This window comes from Xenopus laevis, chromosome 4L (genome assembly GCF_017654675.1).
Source record: "Xenopus laevis strain J_2021 chromosome 4L, Xenopus_laevis_v10.1, whole genome shotgun sequence".
Lineage (NCBI taxonomy): Eukaryota > Metazoa > Chordata > Amphibia > Anura > Pipidae > Xenopus > Xenopus laevis.
In genome coordinates this window covers 132,556,672-132,583,027 of record NC_054377.1, presented here as the reverse complement: position 1 = coordinate 132,583,027, position 26,356 = coordinate 132,556,672, and the positions used below count along the sequence as shown (strand labels likewise).

Below are 26,356 nucleotides of genomic sequence, written 5' to 3'. Positions count from 1 at the left end.
TTTTGTACAATAGGGGACCCAGGGCACAATACTCTTAGTGGACACAAGTATTTATTTAACCCATTTGCAGTTCTCCAGCTGTTATTGGACTACAACTCCCATCTTCATTTCCCTACAGCCACAGGCATGAGTTGCTGGCTGCTTAAAGGGCAGACTTCAGGCATATATGAATTATATGCAAACCATGAAAACAAATTCATGTAAAATTGCTCTTCTAATCATTTTTGCAATTTACATTATTGTTTATATCCCAATTACTGTTACCATTGTTGTTATCTTTCTAGTTTTCAAGATTTTATCAGTTTAAATGACTAATAAAGTGATTATGAAACTATAACAGCGCCACCTGCTGTTTATTTCAGCCAAGTGGTCTGAGTCGGTAGAAAATTGAGTTAGTGAGAAGAGGAAAAATTTGCGATGTTGCTCTGCTTTGAACTGATCAGAGAACCCTAAAATGATTCTGAAACTTAATTTTTGAAGCACAACAACATCACAGGACTTTTTAGGAGTTGCTGATATTTAAAAAAAAAAATAGATGGGCACTGGGAGCAATTTCGAGGGTTTAGATTTTATTTAAAGTAGCTAATAGGAAATGCAGAGCACCTCCATGCTTCACACCATAAATTTTAATGGAACATAAAATTGCTATTGAAAGCACTGTCTGTCCCTATGCACCCCTGTTGTTCTGAGTTTTGAAGCCAGTGCATTAACAGACCTTTGAAAAGTCATGCAGGTCCAGAGTAGGGTTGCCACCTGTTGGCCTGTAAAAATGATGGTTGATCCCAATGTATTTAATAGGGGAAAAAAGATATATATATAGGAAGGCTGGTATTTTTTTCTAGAACAGGTAACAACCCTAGTCCAGAGTCAGACAGGGGACCAGGGGCCCACTGGGGCTGCTGCCTCCAGGCTGCACCCCCCTGGCCCCCCATCTCAAATTCAAAGCCCCCTCCACCCCCCCTGCTGAGCCTACCTTCTTCCTACTTTGGACTCTCTGGGGGCCCGGGATGGAGGTCGGAAGCTGAGGAAAAGGCTTCACACAAGGAGGGGGTCTGGCCTGACTATGAAATATGTTGACAGTCAGATGTAGATGCATGAACAAACCATACCATCCCACTTTATCTGATCTGACTTTACATTCTAGCTCTATGGGGGATCATATTTTGTAGAATCCTACAAATCTTACCCTGTTGCACGGCAAGATCAGATAAAATCTGACCCACAAAATCTGATCAAAATCTCCTGTGTAGTTCTACCCTAAGGGCTAAACTCCACGAGCACTCTTGACAGATGTGTCAACCAAAACACAGATCAACAAAACGCATCCAACAAGTTGGATATTGTCGCATGGGTTAAAATATAATGGGATTGATACAAATATCTGATGAGTAAACTATATGGAAAGTTTTCCATCCAATGCAGCACGAGTCTGTCAGATGGGAATGCTGCATGCTGTGTCTTCATCCAACAAGATAAAAGGCAGAGACACATACTGCTAATTCGGGAGATTAGCCGTCCTGCGACAAATCGCTTCTTCTTCAGGCGACTAATCTTCCCGAACTGCCTTCCTGCTGGCGATGGCACTCGGATCACTTCGGCTTTCCGAAGTTGTCTGAAGTTTCCACGTGAGGCATTTGGGGCGATTTCGGAAAACAAAGCGGTCCGAGTGCCATCCCGTTGCTATTTACTTTCTAGCCGGTGGGGAGGCAGTTTGGGGAGATTAGTTGCCAAAGAAAGAAGTGATTTGTCGATGAACGACTAATCTCCCAAAACAGCAGCGTGTGTCTCTGCCCAAAACAGGTGGTGTTTGATATTGATCATCAGATGTAAAAGCATGAATAAAAGATTCCATCTGACTTTATCCAGGGTCAGACTGGGCAAATGGGACACACACCGGGAAAAAACCAAATGGGCCCCAGTCTTAGTGGGCCCTGCCAGCCCAGACCCGAACCCCACAGCTGGCAGTTCCTATGCTCCATCCTGACCTCCCCCCAGCCGATCATAAAAAGAAATTATTTGCAAAAAGAAGATACAATTTGGCAGGGGGGTAAGGGGGGCAGAGGGAGATTTGCGACTGGGGCAGGACCCCAGGGGCCAGTGTGGGGAGGAGCAGGGGCCCTGATGTGGCAGCCCCAGTGGGCCCTGAGCCCACCCAGTCCAACACTGACTTTATCTAATCTGACTTTACATTACAGCTGTGGGGGATCAGATTTCATAGCATCCTACAAAGTCGTGCTGTTGCATGGTGTCGCCAGTAGGGATGTAGCGAACTGTTCGCCGGCGAACTTGTTCGCGCAAACTTCGACCGTTCGCGTCCGCCGAATGTTCGCGAACGTCGCGCGACGTTCGCATTTTGCGTTCGCGTTCGATACGAATACAAATCGTTCGACCATTCGACCATTCGAATTCCTTCGACCGCTAAAAATCGAATGATTTCCATTCGTTCGAACGATTGTAAGCATTCGATCGAATGAAAAGCATTTGATTGAATGCTTCGATCGTTCGATTCGAATTAAAATCCTTCGATCGTTCGAATCGAACGATTTTAGCAGGTGTTCGAAGTTCGCGAACTGTTCGCGAACGTTCGCATTTTTTGCCGGTGTTCGCGAACGGCGTTCGCGAACACCAAATTGGCAGTTCGCTACATCCCTAGTCGCCAGATCAGATCAGATAAAATCTGACCCACAAAATCTGATCAAAAGTGCTGGCGGGTTTTACCCTTGTACTTCTTTTTTCTTTCTTTAGGCAAAGTTATTTTTTTGGATTTACATCTCCTTTAGCTAACAAAGTGTTTTTACTCCCTGACTGGCTGTCAGTTTATAAATATCCCCAATTCCACCATCACTTGGAAACCCTTTCTGGCCATTTCTCACTCAGCAAATACATAAAAAATATCCCTGCGCTGAAGTAACACAGACCATTTTAGCCAAGCAGTCTTTTTCCCAGCCAGCTCCTTTGGTTGAAAGAATCCCAAGCATCCAGCAGGGGGCGCTGTCCGGTCACATTCCATTGCTACTGGGCTGGTATTTAATTTAAAGGAGATCAGAGAGCAGAGTGAGAACCAATCAGCAGCCGGATTGAGAGGATCAAGCATCCCACAGGGGCAGGAGCATCATTACTGGAGTCCCAGTACACATGGCTGATGCAGTTATTGGGGCTGCTGAGTCGCTCACGACTGTTGCTTGTTGTACAATGTAGAGCTAATGGGAAGATAAGGTAACTATGGACTGGAGCTGTACTGCCCCAAAGTGACTGCTTTCTGTATCTGTGCGATGAAGTGACAGAGGGAAAAAGCTCAGTGACAACTGTAGAAGTTCTGAAGCTCAAACGACTCACACACACACAGTGCGATCCAGGGATGCGATCTTGGCACCTGCACAATGAATGAGAGGCTTCTGACTGACGCCTGCTGCTGAGTGATATAATAAGATCTGCACAAATACCATCACCTTCCCCCCATTCTCCCACTTTTGGGATTTTAACTGCAGAGGGATATGAAGCACCAGGGATTCACCTTCATTGTGTTCCTAAAGTGGCTCATTCATGTACCTACCTGGGCAGGTAAGTCATCCCACTCCAAGGACAGTGGAACCCACCCCAAAACTATACTTGATACAGGGGATATATGAACCCAAACATTTTGCACAATACACATTGACTTCAGTCATTGATTTTGAAGTTGTCAATGTAATTGCAGCTGAGAGCAGTTATTTTTCCCTTTCTCTTGTTCTAACTCTTGAAACAATGTAGCAGAAGTCAGTTCTCCAGGTGTAACAATTAGCTGCCTTCTGCTACATTGAATCAGGAGTCCAAAGCGACAGTGTAGGGAATATAAACAGGCAGGCAGATAATGATTTCTGTAGCATTTACGTTTACAATTAGCTTTACATCCATTGCAAATGTGACTTGGTACAATTTAGATCCACTCGCAATAACCACTTTCAAAACTCTTAATTAAAACCAGGGTCTGATAAGCGTCAGTGCCAATAAAATTTGTATATCAAGGATTGAAAAAAAAAACCCTTATTAACTAATTAGTTAAATTATAAATCCCTTGTTAGGGTTAAAGTGCACATTTATTGATGCTGTACTATTAAAGCTCTCAATTACAAATTGTATCTACGGTATATATTAATTGGTTGCTTGTTGTGGGGACATATCAATATATACAGTAGATACAATTTATAATTGAGAGTTTTAATAATACAGCATCAATAAATGTGCACTTTAACCCTAACTAATGATTTATAATTTAACTAATTGGTTAATAAGGGGTTCTTGTTCTATCCTTGATATACAAATCCATTTCAAATGTATAATTTTTGTATGTTGTGTACGCTTAGAATTAAAATTATTTTCATTATGCAAAAATAGGTTTTGGATACCAGTGGTCTCTCGTGTCTCCTCTTAAATGCCAAGGGTGAAGTGAATGTATCTGTTTGCCACTGTCAGCTGCAGGTAGTAGTAGTCACATAGTACTTATGCTTTTAGGCACTTAAATCAGTACAGGGGACACTAAAAGCTGGGGATACATGCAGTGGGTGAGGGAGATGGGGAAGCAGATTTTAGATTGTGCAGGATTAATGCCAGCAGAGGTCTGTGTTCTGCATTGGTGATGCATAGCGCCAAAACGCAAGCCGCTCCAATTTGCCTCAGAAGGGGGAAAATGCCTTCCTAGCTCCAAAAGATCAATCGGACCAGCTCCTGGATCAGCTTTGTAGTAAGAGTTCATTCCAGTAATCCTGTATTTCTCACCTGCTGAACCTTTGCATGCAACCTCTTCTTGAGTTTATCTAGTATATCTGCTGGTACAACCACTTGGAGAGAATAACCCCATATGTAAATAAAAAAAAACCTGCCAAACCTCCTTCCTTCTAATGTCAGGGGATGCCCTTGCACCCTCTACAAGGATCTACTGCATACCTCCCAACATTCTGGATACGGAAAGTGGAACCGAAAAGTTTGCCACGCAGAGTGCGGCAATTTTTTTAACCACGCCCTTTTCTCCCACACCCCCTAATTACCATGCCCATTTTACAAAATTTGCCCCGTTATGAAAGTTTCAGCACATTTCTGTAGTTTTTATGTTTTATTACAGTTTTACTAATGAAGGTGCGCTTTAAGCTGGGAGTCTAACTACTCCCAAGAGACAAAACTGGTACAAATGTATCTTAAGTTTCTATTCTGGGATCTCTGCCAAGAGCCAATTTAGTTAGAAACATTGTATCTTTTTTGGCTGTTCAATGCAGAGAAATCTGGACTTTCCAGTACAAAAGCAGGACTGCTGGTTGAACTAACTGTTGAGGCATTGTCCCGCTCAAAAGGGAACAGTGGGGAGGTATGCTACTGGTGAATAAAGTATTAGAGAGTTTATTGTATGATCCCACTATACACTGATACATAGTTACCATATCCTTTTGTTGCTCTTCTCTAGACTTTCTTTATTTCAGTTAATTTATTTATTGGGCTGTAGTTTGAAAGTTCATTTGGTGATTGCCCTTGGATTATGAAAAACGAGTCTTCAGATCTCTTTATGCAATGATGATGTCCCTGTGTATTTATAGCTTTATGCACCCACTTGTCAGGGCTCTAAACCTCCGATTCTCTCATCATTGTCAAATATAGTGATGGACAAATTCCAAATTAAAATTTCATAGGAAATTTGCAAATTCGCCCATCACTAGTCAAATATGATAACATTCTAGTATTTGTATGTATATATGTATATTTTTATTTGTAAAGCGCTCCTTGAGGGCAATGCACTGTACAACAAAACAATAAATTAGTAGTAACAAACAAGGGGTCATTGGAATAAAAAGTAACAATAAGTGCATTATTAGAATACAATTCTACAATACAATATATACAATATAATTACAATGCAGATTAAGTGCTCAGTGTCAAGGAAACAAAAGGCTAGAGGACCCTACCCCGTAGGGCTTACAGTCTAAATGGGAGGGTAACATACAGACACAATTCAGAGGGGTATTAAGGTGTTGTTGGTTACAGTTTGTTACACTGTTATATAAGTGCCAGTTCAGGTGTTATCCAGGTGCTCCCAGAGGTAGTCTTTGAGTTTTGTTTTGAAAACATTGAGGGAGGATTCTCTACTGAGAGATTCAGGAATGGCATTCCAAATATAAGGAGTCGCAAGAGAGAAGGGTTTGATACGGGAAACAGCAGTAGTAGTGGGGGGTACAACCAAGCGGTTGCTCTGAGAGGAGCGGAGGTTTCGGGCAGGAACATATAGAGAGACAAGAGATGAGATGTAGTTAGGTGCAGAGGAATGAAGGGCTTTGAAGGTTATGAGGAGGAGTTTATAAGTTATTCTTTGTTTTATGGGAAGCCATGATAAGGACTTCATCAGCGGAGGGGCCTGTACCCTTTTGGATGAGAGGAGGATAATTCTTGCAGCAGTGTTTAATACAGACTGTAGAGGGGAGAGATGGGAGTTAGGGAGGCCAGTTAGTAGAAGGTTACAGTAATCTAGTCTGGATAGGATGAGAGCATGCATGAGCGTCTTGGATGTATCAGGTGAAAGGAAGGGACGGATTTTGGCAATATTGCGTAAGAAGAAGTGACAGGTTTTGATGGTGGTGTTAATATGATCAGAGAAGGAGAGCGAGGAGTCAAAGATTATCCCCAGACAGCGAGCTGAGTTGACAGGATTAATGAGCCATCAATAGAGATAGTAAATAGGGGAGTAGGACCAGGCTTAGGTGGAAAGATGATAAGTTCAGTTTTTGTTAGGTTGAGTTTGAGGTGGCGCTGGTTCATCCAATTTGAGATAGCCAGGAGGCAGTTAGAGATCTGAGCCTCTGTTTCAGCTGTTAATGAAGGGGTGGATAAATATATTTGGGTATCATCAGCATACAGATGATAATTAAAACCAAATGAATGGATGAGATCTCCCAAAGACAGAGTGTACAGGGAGAACAACAGCGGACCAAGTACGGAGCCTTGCGGCACCCCCACATTAAGTGGAACTGGAGATGAGGTTTTGTTATCATAGGAGACAGTGAATGATCGGTTAGAGAGGTAAGAAGAGAGCCAAGAGGCAGCCTGATTACGGATGCCAAGCGAATAGAGAATCTGCATCAGGAGAGAGAGTGATCAACTGTATCAAATGCAGATGATAGGTCAAGGAGGTGAAGGATGGAGAAGTGGGCTTTGGCAACCTGAAGATCATTTGTAACTCTGCACAAAGCAGTCTCAGTAGAGTGACGAGGCCGGAAACCAGATTGCAGAGGGTCCAACAGATCATGGGTTTGTAGAAAGTTAGTAATACGGGAGAACACAATACGCTCTAGGAGTTTAAAGGCAAGTGGTAAAAGGGAGACAGGACAGTAATTTGATAGACAGGATGGGTCAAGGGTGGCCTTTTTAAGAATAGGCTTTACACAGGCCTGTTTGAAAGGAGAAGGGACGGTTCCAGAAGCTAGAGAAGAATTGAAGATGTGAGTAGTGGGGTAAGCTCTGCAACACAGTGTTTGAGCAGAGAAGAAGGCATAGGGTCAAGGGGGCAAGTTGTGAGTGGGGAGGACAAAAGAAGCTTGGAGACTTCAGACATTGTTACCGGAGGAAAGGAATTAAGACATGCAGAAGGGGGCTTAGGAAGGAGGAACTGGTTTACATTAGTAGAGGTAGGGATCTGATTGTAGATGGACTCTACTTTGTCTTTAAAGAAATCAGCAAAGTCCTGAGGAGAGTGTGTCTGGTTGACTGATACTGTGGATGAGGGATGGAGAAGAGTATTGAATAGAGAAAACAGGCGTCGTGGGTTGGATTTGTGATTGTTTATAAGGGTACTGTAGTACTCTTGTTTGGCTTTTGACAATGCAGAATTGAGGCAGGACAATAGAAATTTATAGTGAATAAAGTCTGCTTGCATACGGGATTTTTTCCACATACATTCAGCAGATCTCGTGCAGGATCGTAAGTATCTGGTTTGTGAATTCAGCCAGGGTCATGGGTTCAGAGCACGTGAACGCTTAGCCTGTAAAGGGGCAAATGAGCCAATGGTTGAGGATAGTATGTGATTATACTCATTTACCAGGATATCAGGATCAGACGTTTCGTTAAGGGAAATGAGACTGGACCTGAAAGACTGAGCTATGGCTGGAAGGTCAATGTCACGTGTATCCCGGACTAAGACAGTGGGGGAAGAAGCAGGTGGGCATGGAGAGTGAGAGATGGAAAATGTAACCAAATTGTGATCGGAAAGGGGGAAGGGTTCACTGTTAAAAGCAGAGAGAGAGAGTTTTTTAATAAACACTAGATCCAGAAAGTGGCCATCCTTATGAGTAGGGGTGTTTGTCCACTGCTGGAGCTCAAAGGAGGAGGTTAGGCGGAGAAAACGAGAGGGCCAGGGTTGTGAAGCATCATCAATGTGGAAGTTGAAATCCCCAAGAATGATTGCAGGGCTGTCAGTGCAAAGGAAGAAAGAAAGCCAGGTGTCAAAGTCAGAAAGGAATGCAGCAGAGGAGGATGCTGATGGGGGTCTGAAAATGACAGCTACACGCACAGAGAGAGGGTGGAAGATGTTAATGGCATGCACCTCAAAAGAGTTAAATGAGAAGGCTGGAGGAATAGGAATAGGTTTGGACCGACAGCGAGAGGAGAGGAGAATTCCGACTCCCCCACCATGTCCAATGGTTCGGGGGGTGTGAGAGAAAGATAGAGCGCCATGAGAGAGTGCAGCCTCAATGGCGGTATCATTCTGTGAGAGCCAGGTTTCTGTTAATGCAAGAAGACTAAGTGAATTAGAGCAAAAATGATCATGAATTAATGTGGATTTGTTAGTTAAAGAGCGGGTGTTAAGAAGCGCACAAGAAAAGGGAAGACAGGAAGAAGGAAGAGTCGGAATCTGGATAAGGTTAGAGAAAGTAGAGGAACGAGAAGATTTGTGCAAGTTTGCAGGAAAGCGAGGTCGAATATATGTTGGTATGGAGCAGGGTCCAGGGTTTGGAGAGATATCCCCTGCAGCTAGCAAAAGTAGGTAAAAGAGGGAAAAGATGTGGGAAGAGGATTTGAAGTGACGACATATCCGGGTCTTGTTAGTAACTGGAGGACAAAGGTGTTGCAAGTAGTTGTAAAGTGTATAGGAGCTGGAGTATGTGGAAGGGAGTAGAGAAGACGATATGTAAATAGAATACTGACAGACAATAGGACAGACAATAGACCTTAGGGAGCACCATGCATGCAAACACAGCAAAAATAATTAACTTTGCCATTGCAGTTTCTAGCCGGTAGCAGTGTTATGGCCTTAACATAGCCCTCTGTGTTGTCTCTCCTTGTAGCTTTCCTTGTTGAACTCCTTGTTAAACTCTTCCAGATCACTTGTAAATGAATCACTTCGAAATGAAGCACCCTTGCAAATGCTCACCCCAGCAAATGCTCTCCCCTAAAGAGGTCTTAATAAATAGGGAGAGTAAAAGCTGGGAGCTGCTGCACACAAAACAGTTGTGGTCAGGGCCCCCATACAAGTTTTTACAAAAAACAGGGGCAAGGACCCCTGTATAAGTTAAAAAAAAAAAACATTGGCATCAGGGCCAAGATTTTGTTTTTTTTCAAAAAAAAAAAGTTTTTTTTTTTTTTTAAAACATTGGTGTCCAGGGTGACCATTGGTGGCCAGGGTTTAAAATCTTTTAAAAAGACCATTGGTGTTCAGTGGACTACACTAAAATCAGGTCACTTTACTATATTTTTTTCTTTACAGACTCAGCTAAGTTGTACCCCCTGAGATGTGAGGGTCATTCCTGCAACCCTCCTATTGTAAACCTCGCCTCAGGCAGAACCCCCCTCACACTCAGCACATGTGGGAAGAATATCACAGAACTGTTCTGCTCCTTCCTAGAGCAGCCCCTATTTGAGCAGGTCCCACCCTCCTGCGGGCAGCCCCAGTGCACTAAATGCAGCGTTAACCAGCTGAAGAATTCCCACCCACCTTCTTACATGACAGACGATGTCTTTTTAAAACCAGCAACCTGGTGGCAGTCGGCACAAGGCATCCAGAGAGAGGAAATCAGGCTGGATTTTGGGACAGTGGTTTATTTAACGCACGTTATAATGGTCTTTAAGTCCCCTCGCCCAGCAGCAATGGTTCTGGAGAGGTCTCACAATAACGGGAAGGACTGGAGAACCTATAAATACTTTGCCACCAATTGCACAGCCACATTTGGCCTTCAGGATGATTTAACGGCGGAAGGATCTCTCTGCACTTCTAGGTACTCTAGTGCCTGGCCTTGTACCCGGGGGGAGGTAAGAAGTGGTAAGACTTGACTTGTTTCCAATAAAATCTTTGTTTTAATTTTAAACATTCTGTATTGCACCATCCCATTATTACACCTCACCCTTCATTCACCCACCCTCTTGTGTTCCTATCCATTTGCGATTTTATCTGTGTCCCATTGAGGTGAGTTAGAAATATTATTATTATTATTATTATTATTATTATTATTATTACATACCTCCCAACATTTTGGAAATAAAAAGAGACAAAAAACCCAATTGTTTTGACCACGCCCATTTTTGTGTTCACACCCCCTAATTACCATGTTCATTTCACAAAATTTGTCAGGTTATGAAAGTTTGAACATATTTCTGTGGGTTTTTTTCAGTTATTACAGTTTTGCTAATGAAGGTGAATTGCCCTTTAAGCTGTGAGTCTAACTTCTCCCAAGAGACCTGTTATCTTATATTGTTACAATTACTTATTTGCTTATCTCAAAATTGTTACAAAAGTATCTTATCTGCTGCTGTGGCTGTTCTGGGCTCTCTGCCAAAAGCCAATTAAGTTAGAAACTTTGTTTCTTTTTCTGGCTGTTCAGTGCAATGAAAATCGTGATTTTCCAGTACAAACAAGGGACTGTGGGTTGAGCTGTCCAAAACTCTAACGGGACAGTTGGGAGGTATGTTATAAAGAATGAACACTGTAGGGACACATGCTTGTCTCTTATTACATCGCAACTCAAACCCTTTTAGAGAGTGATAGCTTGAGGCACTTTGTAATTGGTTTTAATTTTTTATTATTTGTGGGGTTTTTTATAGTTATTTAGCTTTTTATTCAGCAGTTCTCCAGTTTGCAAAAATAGCTTCTGTGGGGCCCCATTTATAAGTCAACCTGCAGCTCAGCAAGTGTTATTCAGCAACAACTACCAACAGGCCATTGCAGCCACTCTGAATCCTTCCACATCAAAGCTTAGATGTTGTCTCTCTCCAACTGGGTACAATAACTATAACTCAGCCTTCAGGTGTCACTTAAAAATAGGGATGCACTGAATCCAGGATTCTGCCTTTTTCAGCAGGATTCGGCCGAATCCTTCTGCCCAGCCGAACCGAATCCGCATATGCAAATTAGGGACGGGGAGGGAAATTGCATGTCTTTTTGTCACAAAACAAGGAAGTAAAAAAGGTTCCCACCCCTATTTTGCATATGCAAATCAGGATTTGGATTCGGTACGGTATTCAGCCGAATCTTTTGCGAAGGGTTCGGCCGAATCCAGTGGATTCGTTGCATCCCTACTTAAAAAGCACCCAGGGTCGGACTGGGATGGCGGGACACCGGAGAAAAAAACCTGGTGGGCCTTGATCCATCCAAAAAGCAGTTTTTGGATGGAGTTCTCCCTTAAAATCTTAAAAGTGTAAATCATTGACTATCTGTCTTGTAATAACATATCAAACAAAATCCTTGACTTTTCAAATCACTCCATAAAAATCAGTTTTGGCTGAAAAAGATCCGAGTAAGCAAAATTACACCCCCTTCGACTCATTTTGGTAAAGTTATAGAAATGGAACATGACTCATTAATGAAATCCTACATCTGGACCCTCTTGTTTGTAGGTGATATTTCGGGCACTAAATCCAGCCAATAGGATTGAAGACCCATACAGCCCCCAGGCACAGGACCTCCTGAAAATCACCAACCTTCGGCTACTTCTCTTAAAGAGACAGGAATGTCCCTGCCTGGTAGTGCCTGAAAACCGAGAGAAGCCAAACTGGTTTGCCTACTATGCCATCTATGATTTGATTGTGCGAGGCAGCTGCTTCTGTAATGGGCACGCAGAGTATTGTCAGCAGGTCACACATACTCATGGCACGGAAACTGTGGTGAGTAACATGGCAACAGCAGGTAATTTCCCTTTAAATTAACTCTTTAACAGTGGGAGTGATTAATTAACCCTTTATTCAAATGAGTTTTTTCCTTCTGTTACTCTATGCAACTCCACAATTCATTGGGTTAATGTCCGTGCAGCAATAACTTTGTAGTCTTAAAGGAATCCTGTCATCAGAAAACATGTTTTTTTCAAAACGAATCAGTTAATAGTGCTACTCCAGCAGATTTCTGCACTGAAATCCATTTCTCAAAAGAGCAAACAAATTTTTTTGTATTCAATTTTGAAATCTGACATGGGGCTAGACATTTTGTCAATTTCCCAGCTGCCCCTGGTCATGTGTCTTGTGCCTGCACTTTAGGAGAGAAATGCTTTCTGGCAGGCTGCTGTTTTTCCTTCTCAATGTAACTGAATGTGTCTCAGTGAGACATGGGTTTTTACTATTGAGTGTTGATTTAGATCTACCAGGCAGCTGTTATCTTGTGTTAGAGAGCTGCTATCTGGTTACCTTCCCATTGTTCTGTTGTTTGGCTGCTGGGGGGGGGAGGGAGGGGGGTGATATCACTCTAACTTGCAGTACAGCAGTAAAGAGTGATTGAAGTTTATCAGAGCACAAGTCACATGACTTGGGGCAGCTGGGAAATTGACAATATGTCTAGCCCCATGTCAGATTTCAAAATTGAATATAAAAAAAATCTGTTTGCTCTTTTGAGAAATGGATTTCAGCGCAGAATTCTGCTGGAGCAGCACTATTAACGGATTCATTTTGGAAATTTTTTTTTTTCCCATGACAGTATCCCTTTAAAAAGTATTTATTTTTAGATGGGGCCAGTGAACCCCATGTGAAAGCTGGAAAGAGTCAGAAGAAAAAGGCAAATAATTCAAAAACTATATAAAATACAAAATGAAGACCAACTAAAAAGTTGTTTTTTTAAAAAAAAATTCGTTGGTATAACACATTAAAAAAACACCATGACAAATGAAACTTTAAAATTGCACAGTCTTTATTAAGAAATAACTTGCCAAAACTCTGCTTGCGCTCCTCTTCAGAAAAGGCGATCCATGGTGCGGCGCTCAATTTCTCCTCCCTGGCTTCTTCATAAGAGATAGCCAGGGAGGAGAAAACAAGTGCCGAACGATGGATCGTCACTGTGCTGCCTTTTCTGAAGAGAAGCGCAAGCAGAGTTTGGGTCAGTTATCTCTTAATAAAGGCTGTGCGATTTTAACATTTAATTAGTCTTGGTTTTTTTTTTGTGGTATACTAAAAAAAAAAAATTGATGTTACTGTTCCTTTGACTCTGCCATGGCATAGATATTTCTGGTACTAATTCTGCAGGGAACTTTAGAGCTTAATTGCCCTTTAAAATCACTATAGAGTCTTGTACTTCTCAAGCCTTACAGAGCTGGGCTTTGTTGGATCAGTACTTTGCAGCTGGAGTTGCCTCCTGACTGGCCTGTCTGATACTTGAAGGCAATGTTATTGATATACAGTAGAGCAAAGAGTTGGAGAGCAACACCAGCATGAAAAAGTCCTTTGGGGTGCCAAATAAGTGCTGTGATTGGCTATTTGGTAGCCCCTATGTGGGCTGGAAGCCTGCAAGAGGCTCTACGAGCTACTGTTGGGGATCCCTGATATAGAGGGTGCCTTTATGGCACATTGTGTGATTGGCCCTTGGGCACCTAAGGTAAAGCATATTCTTGATCACATTCCTGCTTTAACCCTCTCCTGTCCAAACAGTGTGTGCCTTTCTCATGCTAATCCCCAGCAGAACGTTCCAGTCCATCTGATGGAAGTCGTGCCAAGCTTGGTGACCGCCAGGCACATTGTTGTTAGGTCGGCAATTCAAAGAGCAGCTGGAGGAAGGGAAAAAATCCTTCTGTGCCGGCAGATGAAAGTTCCCCAGACAGAGGCACATGTGTCTGTAATACCCTGCCCCGAGGGCGGCTGCTCTGACTTCTTTGTGCCTTTCCTACTTTACTTTACAAGCAGCCGCCATAAAACCACAAAGGCAGAATATGTCGAGTACACCAAGAGGGTTCACTGGGCACACGCCGAGAGGTCAGTTTCTGGATTTCCTTTCAATAACCACAGTCCACCTTCTTGGTTTACTATCTTCTAGCTATAACAAATCTGAAATCTGGGTGGCTTTTATTTGATTTTGAAACATATTAAGTTATTATTCTTAGAATTATATAATTTAAACATTTGGGGGGTATGTAATAAATGGCTCTAAGTCTGCCCAGGAGCAGTAACCCATAGCAACCAATCAGCAGGTAGAAATTACTGGTCATCTGTTTAAAGGCAAACATCTTGTTGGTTACTATAGGGTTACTGCTCCTAGGCAAACGTGGTGCCTTTTATTACATATGGGGTAAGATTAATTAGTAATTAATATTTAATGATCTATAATTCTGTGTGAGGGTTCTGAATTGAGGATCAAATTGTTGGGACAATTTAATAATGGGTACACACACACACTATAGTTTGGGGTGGCTTCTACCAGCGATGCAGGCACGCGTGCTCTTGAACGGGCAGGAGGGGAGAGCAAGGAAGCTGTTCCCTGCATTTGGCAGGGGGCTCCTTCAAAGATTTTGTCGCCCACGGGTGGGCGTCCATGAGTTGTTAGCAGGAGGGAGGGGAGAGTCAGGGAAGCTGCTCCCTGCAGTTTGGCCCCCTCAAATATTTTTAGTGGAGGGGGGTTAGTGGTCTGTTGTTGAGGGGAGGGCCGGGGAAGCTGATCCCTGCAGTCAGCACCAGCCCCTTAAAGAATTTTTGCAGGGGTGCACAGCCTGGAGTTGTTACACAGGTATGGTAATCTTAGTGTCGGCCCAAGGCAATCATCCAACCCTGAGCACCTCCTTCCCCTGATTGTCATTGGCAATCCCCACCCGCTTAGCAACCCCTACTCACTACTCTATCTCTCCTCCCTTCACTAATGCACCACCGCTCCTGTCCATCTGAGTTACAGAAAGGCCAGAACCAAGGGTTGAAAGGAAGGTAGAAGAGGTAAATACCTCACCCCCCACCAGTGCGACCTAGGCAGGTGCCAAACCCTAGTCTGGCAGCCAGGGCCGAATTTAACGAAGCGGCGCCCCAAGGCCGCACGATCCATACCCTTGCTGCTTCCGGTTGCGCTGCCCTGTGTCCGCAGGGTCCCAGCGCCGGCTTTGGCGCTCGCTGAGGCAGAAGCGCTGGGGAGCGTTAAGTCCCCAGTGCTGCAAAGATGCGGCTGGGCAGCGTGCCGCCCCAAAAATTGCGCCGCCCTAGGCCCAGGCCTATGTGGTCTCACCACAAATCCGGGCTGCTGGCAGCTCAGTAATTCAGGTGCAGATTCTAAACTGTTAAAATTTGCTCCATTAGTTGATACATTTCTCAGCTGCATCTGTGAAATATATTAGCAACTATTGTATCAATTCTAACAGCTGCCTTTAATGAAACTCAAGGATTCTGCTCAGCAGGGACAAAGATAAGAAATGTATCAATCATACATTTGCAAACATATGAAACATAAATTTTACAGTGGGCATTAGAATAACTCTATTGTCTTTATTAAGGTTCCCTGGACATGTGTTTTAAAAAGTGTAATAAGTAAGTATATGAACCAACATTTAACATAGACTTCCATACAACTTTAAAATTACTCCCCCCCCCCATGCAAATTGACCTGAGAGCAAGATCCCTATCAAAGTTTCGCTAGGCAGAAATGAACGCTAGCGCATCATCACTATCAAATGCTCGCACTGCCGACGTAATGCTAGTGAAAAGTTGCCAGGGTTTGGCACCCACGACGAATCTCTGAATTTCAGTGAATTAGCGTAGTCTGAGCACATTTGCGCCTAGCGACGGGTTGCGATGGGTGCGAATCGGTCGCTGGCGACAATTCACCCTTTAGTAAATCTGCGCCGATAGGTGAAACTTTACACTTCAATGTTAGAAAAACAGTCACACATAGAAAATAGAAAGTCATTTCTAAAAAGTCTTTATTTCTCGTGAACTATCTGAAACCAACTGAACTCAAAAAAGTGTTGGAAGGTGAATAAGCCCTTTTTTGAACTACATTTTTTTTTTCAACAGTTGTAAAAAATCAATAGAAGAAAAAAAAACTCACAAATGAACACAGTTGTTCCATTCAGAATTTTTTTGTAGCAAAGCAATTGACAAAAAAATCTTGTTCACTAAAAAAAAAACGCTTTCTTTCAAATGGATTTGAAATGAAAACTGAATAAATCTGCCCTCACAGATTTTGACCATTTAAGACCGACATTCTCATTAAAACAAAAAAACAGAATGGCTAATTCTAACCAACTTTTCCATTGGTCTTAATTATTTCTTTTTTTTTAATTGTTTTTGAATTATTTGCCTTTATCTTCTGTCTTTTTCCAGCTTTCAAATGGGTGTCGCTGACCCCATTAAAAAAAACAAATGCAATGTAAGGTTACAAATGTATTATTATTGCTACTTTTTATTAATCATCTTTCTATTCAGACCTCTCCTATTCATATTCCAGTCTCTTATTAGGCATTGTTGTTGGAGTAAGTTGGACCCTAGCGACCAGACTTGAAATTGCAAACTGGAGAGCTGCTGAATAAAAAGCTAAATAACTCAAAAACCACAAATAATAATAAATGAAAACCAATTGCAAATTGACCCAGAATATCACTCTCATATTAAATCATATTAAAAATAATTTAAAGGTGAACAACCTCTTTAATAAGATGATGAGTTCTTGCAAGAAGAGGCTTGTAGAGAAACACTGATATGAATGTTCCTTTGTGTCTACATAGGTCCATGGTAAGTGTGTATGCCAACACAACACAGCGGGAGATCACTGTGAGAGGTGTGCCCCCCTCTACAACGACCAACCATGGAGACCAGGAGATGGGAAGACAGGGGCACCCAATGAATGCAAACGTAAGTGGCACAGAAGGAAAAGAGGCAGTGAGACAAGAGCAGATGATCAAGGGGAGTAAATTCAAGCTTCTCTACTTTGCAGGTTGTCGCTGCCACAATCACGCACTCAGCTGCCACTTAGACTTTAGAGTGTGGTTGTCATCGGGCAGGAGAAGTGGGGGAGTCTGCGAAAACTGCCAGCACCACACTGAGGGAAACCACTGCCAGAGGTGCAAGCCTGGATACTATAGAGATCACAATGAGCCCATGGCATCGCCAGCAGCCTGCAAAGGTAATAGTAGGGTATAGTGTTAATCAATATACACAGTGCTGTACACTAGTGATGGGCGAATTTCTCCCATTTTGCTTTGCCGAAAAACTAGCGAATTTCCCGCAAAATTTGCGAAACGGCGAAAAATGTTATAAAAATCGTGAAATCAGAAAGTTTACGGAAAAATCTTAAAATTTGAACGTTTTCACGAAAAATCCTGCAACTGGAACGTTTTCACTAAAAACTCGAGCAATTCGAACGTTTTCACGGAAAAATCGAGCAATTCAGATGTTTTCACGAAAAAACTAGCAATTCAAATATTTTCACGAAAAAATCATGAAAATTGGAAATCTACGAATTTTCACGTGATTTTTCGCGGGGGATTCGCAAATTTATTAGCCGGCGGCGAAACGCAGAAATTGCCCGCAAATTCGTGCCAGGCGAATTTATTCGCCCATCACTACTGTACACAAAATATTTCAGCACAACAACTGAGCCAGTAGGATGGAAACCCATGAATGGTACCTGAGCTACAACCTAGCAAGTCTTTTTGCCTCTGCTGTTCCTGGGTATTGAGGATAAGGCAATGATAGGTGAGCAGTGGCTGATAGGTTTCACTGGAGGAGGAGGAATCGGCAGAATATAGGATAGGAATCCCAAGTGATGGAGATGCTTTTGGTTATATAAGGAGCACCTCCTGTTTAGCTTTCATTGAATCAGTAATGGCTGTATTTTTATCCATTAGGATTCTAAGAGGAGATGTGTTAGCAGTGTGCAGACTCCTAGATCACAGGGGTATGAAACAGCAACCCCTAGAATACAACCATTGCCCTCCACTGCCCCACCTGCTGCCCAGCCATGTCACAATGGGAGATTCCTGATCTTTTAGATTGTAAGCTCTTTTGGACAGGGCCCTCCTCACCAGAGGCATAACTACAGAGGAATGGGGGGGCCATGAGGCTATATATATATATATATAAAAAAAATGTAAATAAATATTGATATTTTTGATAAATATTGACGCGTCAGGCATTATCCTTTTACATTAAATTTTTGGCTCTTGGATTCTACTTTTGTTGGACGTTCCGGATTGGTGCCTGCCTAATGCTGTTTTTCTCAGTAATATCTAGTTACAGCACTGCTCATCACCTTTTGTATCAGTTACTGGTTACCATGTATGTAATTCTATATGTTTTTTGTATTAACACATTTATTTTACCATGATGCAGAATATTTTGGCTCTCTTAAAATACATGTTAAAAATAATAATTATAATTTTGAAATGATGTGATTCAAATGGATCTCTGCTGTGCAAAGCTAGTGGCACATTACTGCTCATGGGCATGTGATGCCAACCCATTGTTCCCTAAAGCCCCTCTCTCCTTCAGCAGTACATCTGGGCCATTGGGAATGCTCATTCAGTTAAATCTTGCCTTTGTGGTATATTAATCCCCTATGCCTGGCTGTGCAGGAAACGACTGTGAGATCAAGTAGGCGCTGGTTTTGTTTCTGCCACTTCTTTCTGCTAAATGTCAGGCCATAGTGACCTTTTCTTACAACTGAAAGGCAACACCAAGGCACAACACATGATACTATTTAAAACTATATTCAGTATAAAATGCATTCAATTATATTTTGAAGTGAGATTTAGTAAAGGGCAACTGATGCACTGAATCAGATACAGGTATTACGGAAAAGCTGTCTCCCCTAGACTCTATTTTATTTTTATCCAAATAATCCATGTTTTTACAAATGATTTCCTTTTTACTCTGTAATAATAAAACAATAGCTTGTACTTGATCCAAACTAAGATACAATTAATCCTTATTAGAAGCAGCCTATTGATATTATTTAATGTTTACATGATTTTCTAGTAGACTTAAGAAATATGGTCCCATACCTGTATAATGTGGAGGACTGATTTACAAAGTTCTATGTACAGCAGCCTTCTGCATTAAAATATATCCAGGTGCTGAGCGTATGTTTCACACTAGTGATGTTCAGGCTGTGGGACCTGCGGGTCGGGCAGGTTCGGCCAACCTCGCATGCTTCTTCAGGGTGGCGGATGGGTCCGGGTTGAGCTCTTCTCCTGCTCACCCCACCCGCCACTGTCAAATGCCGGCTTCCGACTTCCAGGTTCATCTTTTATAGATGCTGCACCTGTTTGCCCCGCCCCTTTTGTGACATCATCAGCGGGGCAGTTTGGCACAGGTCTATGAAAGCAACCCAGAAGCGTGGATGGGGGTGGGTGAGGGTTAGGGTCGGGAAAATTCTGACCCACATAACACTATTTCACACATAACTGGGCCTTTAGTTACTTTTAGAAAGTACTAATATCCCATTCCCATCTTATTGTTGCACAGAATGTTCCTGCCATCCAACTGGTTCTGCCCTTCTTACACCGAATGGAAGCTGGAAGTGCCATCCCAAAACAGGATTCTGTTACTGCAAACCTGGAGTAGCGGGGCCCTATTGTGACGTCTGTAGCAAAGGATTCTGGGGATTCAGCGAGAGGGGCTGCCGCCCTTGTGACTGTGCCAACCATTGTGACCCACACACAGGAAAATGCCCAGACAGGTATGTTGGCACCTATGTTAGATAATAAAAGTGGTGGGGAATGTAAAGCAACAATTCCATATAAATCAATCAACATTTAGCTTTAACTTACTAGTGCCGTTGCAATTGGTTGTTATGGGATATTGAATTGTACATTTTGAGAAGGGATGTAAAGCAGGGTCATATTTATATATAGGCACCCATGGACCTGTGCCTTGGGTGGCAGCTTTATGGGTGCCTATATATTCTAAAATCGGGTGCAGGAGCTGAGGAGGATTATTAACAAATACCAGTGCCCCTAATGGTCACAAACGCAATAGCTTTGTCTTTATTTAATTTATCATTCTGGGTTTTCTACAAAGCATTTACAGTTTTCCAAAAGGGGTTTAAGGTGGATCCTTTACCTGCTTAACTGCACAAATGCTGCAGGAAAACAAAAAGTCTTAAATAATGCACATTGTTTCTGAGTGAATATTAAATGAACTGCCCATCGCTTAGGTTTCAGGAACTGTAACAGTATCATTTGTCTCCTACTAATGCTGCAGTCATGAGCACCTGCTGGACATTCCCATTGGTGGAAGAATATATGATGTCCTTGAAGCTCCAGCCAATGAAAGTGAGGGAGAGTGGAAATGGAACGGCGAACAAGGCTTTTCAGCCATGAGATATCCAGGTACTAATTCATTCCTAGCGAATCCAATGTGATTGGGTATATTGCCTATTTCTCACCAAATCTCTGCTTAGACTTATGTACATGCCTTCCTTTTTATTTCTCACCCACCCTATAGAGAAGTGCATCTGCAAGGAGCAGACCTTTGGGCCCATTACAGAGTTTTGCAAGATGAAGTTTGCATACGGTGAGTGCGGGAGCTTGGCAGGTTCTAGTTTAGAGCGAGTAAGTGGAGTTTAGAAGCTGGTATGTCTCAGAATTTATGAGTTTGAATAAAATTAGTCCAAATGGACCAACCTGCTGTGACTTGAATTACATCTACAAACGGTGTTGTGTCTAAGTGTCTAAGTTTAAATATCACCCCCTTGTACGCAGCATTTATAGGTATACTATTGTGCACCACATGGATGGCCGTAGAGCATAGTTCTGTTTGTTTTACTGATGGTTCATATAAGCAGAGCTGAATGGAAGTGACGTCACTTGCATTATTTTTGGTCTCTAAACCATGCAGATAGAAGAGACAGCAACAGATAAAGTCTTCTATGTTAATGTGGCCATACATGAGCAGATTAAATTGCAGATTTGGCCCATTCAGGCCGAGTCTGCAGCTTGTTTTGACCGTGTATGGGCCACTCCAATGGCAGACCAATAACTAGGCAAAAAATCGGGCAGATGTGGATTGGGCAGGTTTAAAAGTCCCATTAGAGTGAAGACCACAACTACTTGTTAATATGGTCCTCACCTCGATGGCCTGTTTACTGTACTGCCCTGGAGGTGAAACAATCGAATCCGACCAGTATCACCAAGGTGGGAATATCATCAAAAGATCTGCTCGTTTGGGGACCTTCCCAAATGAACAGTTCTTTACATGTATGGCCAGCTTAAAGGGCACGTGTCACCTGAATGTGTTTGTTCTGTGTTCTTCTGTCTGAGGAAATAGTTTTTTTTTTTATAAAAAAAAAAAGCCCCCACCAGGCGGAGCTCTCAGTGTGGGGGGCCGTGTTGTATAGAGTTCATGCACATAAGCAAATCTCACCCATTGCTCATTATGTGCATGCACCTGACGTAGGCGCCATGGCTGCACATCACAAAGTTATAGGAGAAGAAAAGGCTTGTAGCACTTGGGGTGCCAAATGTTAGGCACCCCAAGTGATTGTAGTTACCGGAAACCCTGGGCCGGTGCACCTATTAGCATAAAACTGCACCGGCCCGGGGTTATACCAGTGAACACCACAGAGCGATCTTCTTTCTCCTTCTTTGCGCGGCTGCGCATGCGCAGTAGAAAAAAAAGCCAAAATAAACAGTCAGCTATTTCGTTCAACTGTGCATGCATTTGCCCTTGGAAATTTGAGGACAGAAGAAGATGGAAGTAGATTGTTCCGTGGTGCTCACTGGTATAACCCCGGGCCAGTGCAGTTTTCTGCTGATAGGAGCACCGGCCCGGGGTTTTAGGTAAGTAAATACATTTACTTAGGGGTGCCTAACATTTGGCACCCCCCAAGTGCTGAAAGCCTTTCCTTCTTCTTTAAGTGACGCACACGCATAATGAGTGAGTTTTTTTGGCACTCGCTCTTATATGCCTGTGTGTGCCCCAACGTGGCCACCCACACTAGGAGCTCCCTCCCAGTGCAGGCAGCCTAGTGCTGCTGGGGGCTACATTTTATTTTTAAACAAACTATTGTTTCCCTCAACTGGAGTGAAGGCTCTATAAGTCTGCACCTCAGGTGGGCGGGGGAAAACAATTTTAGGTGACAGGTGCCCTTTAAGACTGTGTGACGATAGTCTCTTGAAACTGCTCTCTGCAGTCGTTACACATAAACTGACACAAAACAAAAAAGGATGTTAAAATCCCCAGCTAAATATTTCACTCTATGGTCTGTTTTAGTATTTGCACAATGTGAAATGTCCCTCAAGATTTTCTTTGCATTGTTAGTAATAAAAGCCAGGATCCTTTCAGCCCATGACAAGGGCACGCACGCTGAAGTTGTGGTGAAAGTGAGAAAGGTGCTGAAATCTGGAAAAGTCTCCATTACCCGAAGCAACATGAATATCTACCCGGAATCCTGGACCAACCGAGGCTGCACTTGCCCAGTTCTGAACCCTGGTATGTAACAAGGGAAGTGCCTATATGTTGTCCATTCTTCTCCATTCTTCCAGGCAGCACTGGAAAACAACAAGTTGTATATCCCTTTGTCTATCAACTCCAATCACAAACGCACCCTTTGTTCATCCACTATTGCGTGTGTACATACGTGATAATCTCCCATAAATCCAGGACTGTTGGACAGTGCAAGGGTTAAATCAGTAGAATTATTACTATAGTCCATGAATATAATTTTTTTTGTTTATTCTCTACAATCTGCTGATAGACACAGTGCCGTTTGTGTTCCAGCAGGTCTCTCGCTTGTCTCTTGTCCAAAAGTCTCATTCCACAAGTTGGCCAGAATGAATCGGTCCCTTCATGTGGCGTCAGCTGGCAATTAATCTCTGGAGTGGCCCGAACGCTGGCACATGATTCCGAAATCTTGCCATTCTGTTCCCCAGCTTTGTGATTTGCAGGGCTGCATTAAATGAACCTGCTAATCGTTCCAAAGTTTTACATGACTTTGAAGATTTGTATTCAGTTTGGCTTAAAACTAATGATTTGGACTAAGTCCTGCAAACAGTGCTTTGATTCGGCCAAATCCAGAAACAAATACTGATGCATATTAAATAACTGGTAAGTCAGTTTAAAGGGGCTGCTCACCTTTAAATTGAATATGATGTAGAGAGTGATATTCTGAGACCATTTGCAATTGGTTTTCTTTTTTTATTATTTGCGGCTTTTTATTCAGCAGCTCAGCAGTTTGCAATTTCAGCAATCGGATTGCTAGCGTCCACATTACCCTAGCAACCATGCATTAGTTTGAATAAGGGACTGGAATATGAATAGGAGAGGATCTAAATAGAAAGATTAACAATACATTTGTAGCCTTACAGGGCATTTGTTTTTTAGATGGGGTCTGTGACCCCCATTTGAAAGCTGGACAGAGTCAGAAGAACGCAAATTATTCAAAAGCAATTAAAAAGAAATATGAAGAACAAGTTGCTTAGCAAGAGACATTCTATAACATACGAATAGTTAACATTAAGATTAATTCTCAGCAAGGTAAGCATGAAAATTAATCTGATTTCCCCCTCTATTTTAGGTATGGACTATCTCATAGCCGGGTCGGAGGACAGGCGCAGCAATAAGTTGTTGGTCAACATGAACAGCCTGGTCAAGCCCTGGAAAGCAAATTGGGCAAAGAAGGCAATGGACATAATCCAATCTGGTTGCAAGCAGGCTAGTAAGGCATAATGCAGCGAAGGAAGCCATTGTCTTTATCCATCATCGTTCTGTCTCATCCCCCGTAACAAACAAATTCTCCATTATTCCTCTATTGTTAGTTGGCTTATAGGACACCCTCACCTCATGTGTGCAAGGACTATACATGGTGGGTAAATTTTTCTTTCCAAAGAAACTGTTCTTGGTCATAAAGACTTTTTTGTTTAATAAAATGCCCAGCTTATTGCTTGCGCCAGTCACTACTGCTGAATAGGGCCAGTAATAGGCCTACAGCATTCACTTCAGACACATATTACAATAAAGAACATGTAATGGTTTCTTGCCTTTGTGTATAAATAAAAAAAAATGCCAATGAAGGTCACCATAGCCAATCACCTTCAATATATAATCATTTGGGCTGGATTCGATTGATGACTCTGTGGTGCCCGATCCCCCTATTATTTTGCACTTAACGGATATAGCACATATTGCATGGAATTTATTCAAAAGCCTGTTGTAAAAACTTCTGTTGCAGGATTGTATACAGATTTGTTAGAGGGTTTACAACTGATAACAATCCTGGGGTTATTGTTCCTTTTAGACTTCAGGATCAGAATAAAATTGACTGTTTATTCTAAAAATTGCAAGAAATAGTTTGCCTATTCTTGTGTGCACCTCCGCCGTGGATGCAAAAAATTGTATCCAAAAAAAATAAGTATACAAGAAGATGGCACTCCAGGACAGATTAACTGCTCAAAAAGTGTTTCGAGCTTGTGAGGCTCTTTGACACTTGACAAAGCTTGATGGCAATAAACACTTTTTGAGCAGTTAATCTCTGCTGGAGTGCCATCTTCTTGTATACTTATTATTTTATTGGATCCTTTTAGACTTCAGTTGACAGCAGGGCAGTAGTAGGACATTTCAAATGTAACAGCCTCTAGACGCCTCCTATAGCCTTTGAGTGTTTGGATTCTGGATGGAGGTATTTTTGACCATTGGTAAACACAAACTCTCTACAGTTCATTTAAATTTGATGGCTGCCGAGCATGGACAGTCTGCTTCAAATCATCCCATAGATTTTCCATGAAACAGTTGAGGGACTGTGACGGCCATTCCAGAATATTGTACTTCTCCCTCTGCATAAATGCCTTTGTAGATTTCCAAGTGTGTTTAGGGTCATTGTCTTGTTGGAATATCCAACCCCTGTGTAACTTCAACTTTGTGACTGATGCTTGAACATTATCCTGAAGAATTTGTTGATATTGGGTAGAATTCATCCGACCCTCGACTTTAACAAGGGCCCCAGTCCCTGAACTAGCCCCACAGCATGATGGAACCTCCACCAAATTTGACAGTAGGTAGCAGGTGTTTTTCTTGGAATGCCGTGTTCTTCTTCCGCCATGCAAATTGCTTTTTGTTATGACCAAATAACTAAATTTTTGTCTCATCAGTCCAAAGCACTTTGTTCCAAAATGACTGTGGTTTGTCTAAATGAGCTTTTGCATACAACAAGCGACTCTTGTTTGTGGACATTTCTGCATTAGACTCTTATCCAGGGATCCACACCTTTTATATCTGTGAGCAACATTCAAATGTAAAAAGAGTTGGGGAGCAACACAGACTTGAAAAAAATGTTCTTTGGAGGTGCCAAGTAAGGGCTGTGATTGGTCAACATGAACAGCCTGGTCAAGCCCTGGAAAGCAAATTGGGCAAAGAAGGCAATGGACATAATCCAATCTGGTTGCAAGCAGGCTAGTAAGGCATAATGCAGCGAAGAAAGCCATTGTCTTTATCCATCATCGTTCTGTCTCATCCCTCGTAACAAACAAATTCTAGTGTTATATTTGGGATTAGGTTGAGCTCTCCATCGTGCACTGGTTGGGGGATCAATGACCTGGGGCAAGCTGCAACATACTAAAAGTTAGATCAAAGGTAAACTACTCCTTTAACACTGTATGAGCCTTTCAGGGATTCCATTACTCAGATTCCCCATAAAATCAACTGAGCGAACAAATCTCGTAGGAGGACATGGGTAAATGTAAACTTTGCTGCTTTTTAATCAGAACTATATCTTCTGAATCTACACATAGAAAGTAAAAAACATGTTAAGTCAATCTGATGCTTAAACTCAGCGTGGATATGACTTCCAACAAGGAGAACGAAAAGAGAGTTGGATTGATATCATTGTATTTCTAAATGAGCCTTTATCTGCCCAATCTCTAGCTCTGGCCTACAGGTAGAATGGAAACTGGCAGAATAGGGGATGGCCCAAGTAACAAGCAAGTGTCACCGGATGGGGTATATGAAATAGAACGCTAGAGCATTAACAATGCCAAAATGGTACAGGTATAGGATCCGTTATCCGGAAACTCGTTATCCAGAATACTCCAAATTGCAGGGTGGCCATCTTCCATAGACTCCATTTTATCCAATTAATCAACTTTTACAAAGTTATTTCCTCTCTCTCTGTAATAATAAAATAGTACCTTGTCCTTGATCCAAACTAAGATACAATTAATCCTTATTGGAAGCAAACCCAGCCTATTGT

General features: G+C 42.3%; 1 protein-coding gene across 3 annotated transcripts; it reads left to right on the top strand.

The window, feature by feature from the left end:
- The first annotated feature begins 3,077 nt into the window (after positions 1-3,077).
- On the top strand, positions 3,078-25,859 carry LOC108714653 (netrin-4). 3 transcript variants are annotated; one of them, XM_018259065.2, is made up of 11 exons: positions 3,078-3,561; positions 9,719-10,260; positions 11,842-12,108; positions 16,899-17,025; positions 17,108-17,296; positions 19,639-19,852; positions 20,377-20,504; positions 20,620-20,688; positions 22,435-22,605; positions 23,690-23,748; positions 25,482-25,859. In XM_018259065.2, exons 1-11 carry the CDS (start codon positions 3,495-3,497, stop codon positions 25,572-25,574), a joined length of 1,926 nt encoding a protein of 641 aa, XP_018114554.1. In that variant the 5' UTR covers positions 3,078-3,494; the 3' UTR covers positions 25,575-25,859. The 3 variants fall into 3 exon arrangements, with proteins under 3 accessions (XP_018114554.1, XP_018114555.1, XP_018114553.1); XM_018259066.2 differs by lacking the exon at positions 25,482-25,859 and having other exon boundaries at positions 3,078-3,216; positions 23,690-24,146; XM_018259064.2 differs by lacking the exon at positions 25,482-25,859 and having other exon boundaries at positions 23,690-24,146.
- Positions 25,860-26,356: the final 497 nt, after the last annotated feature.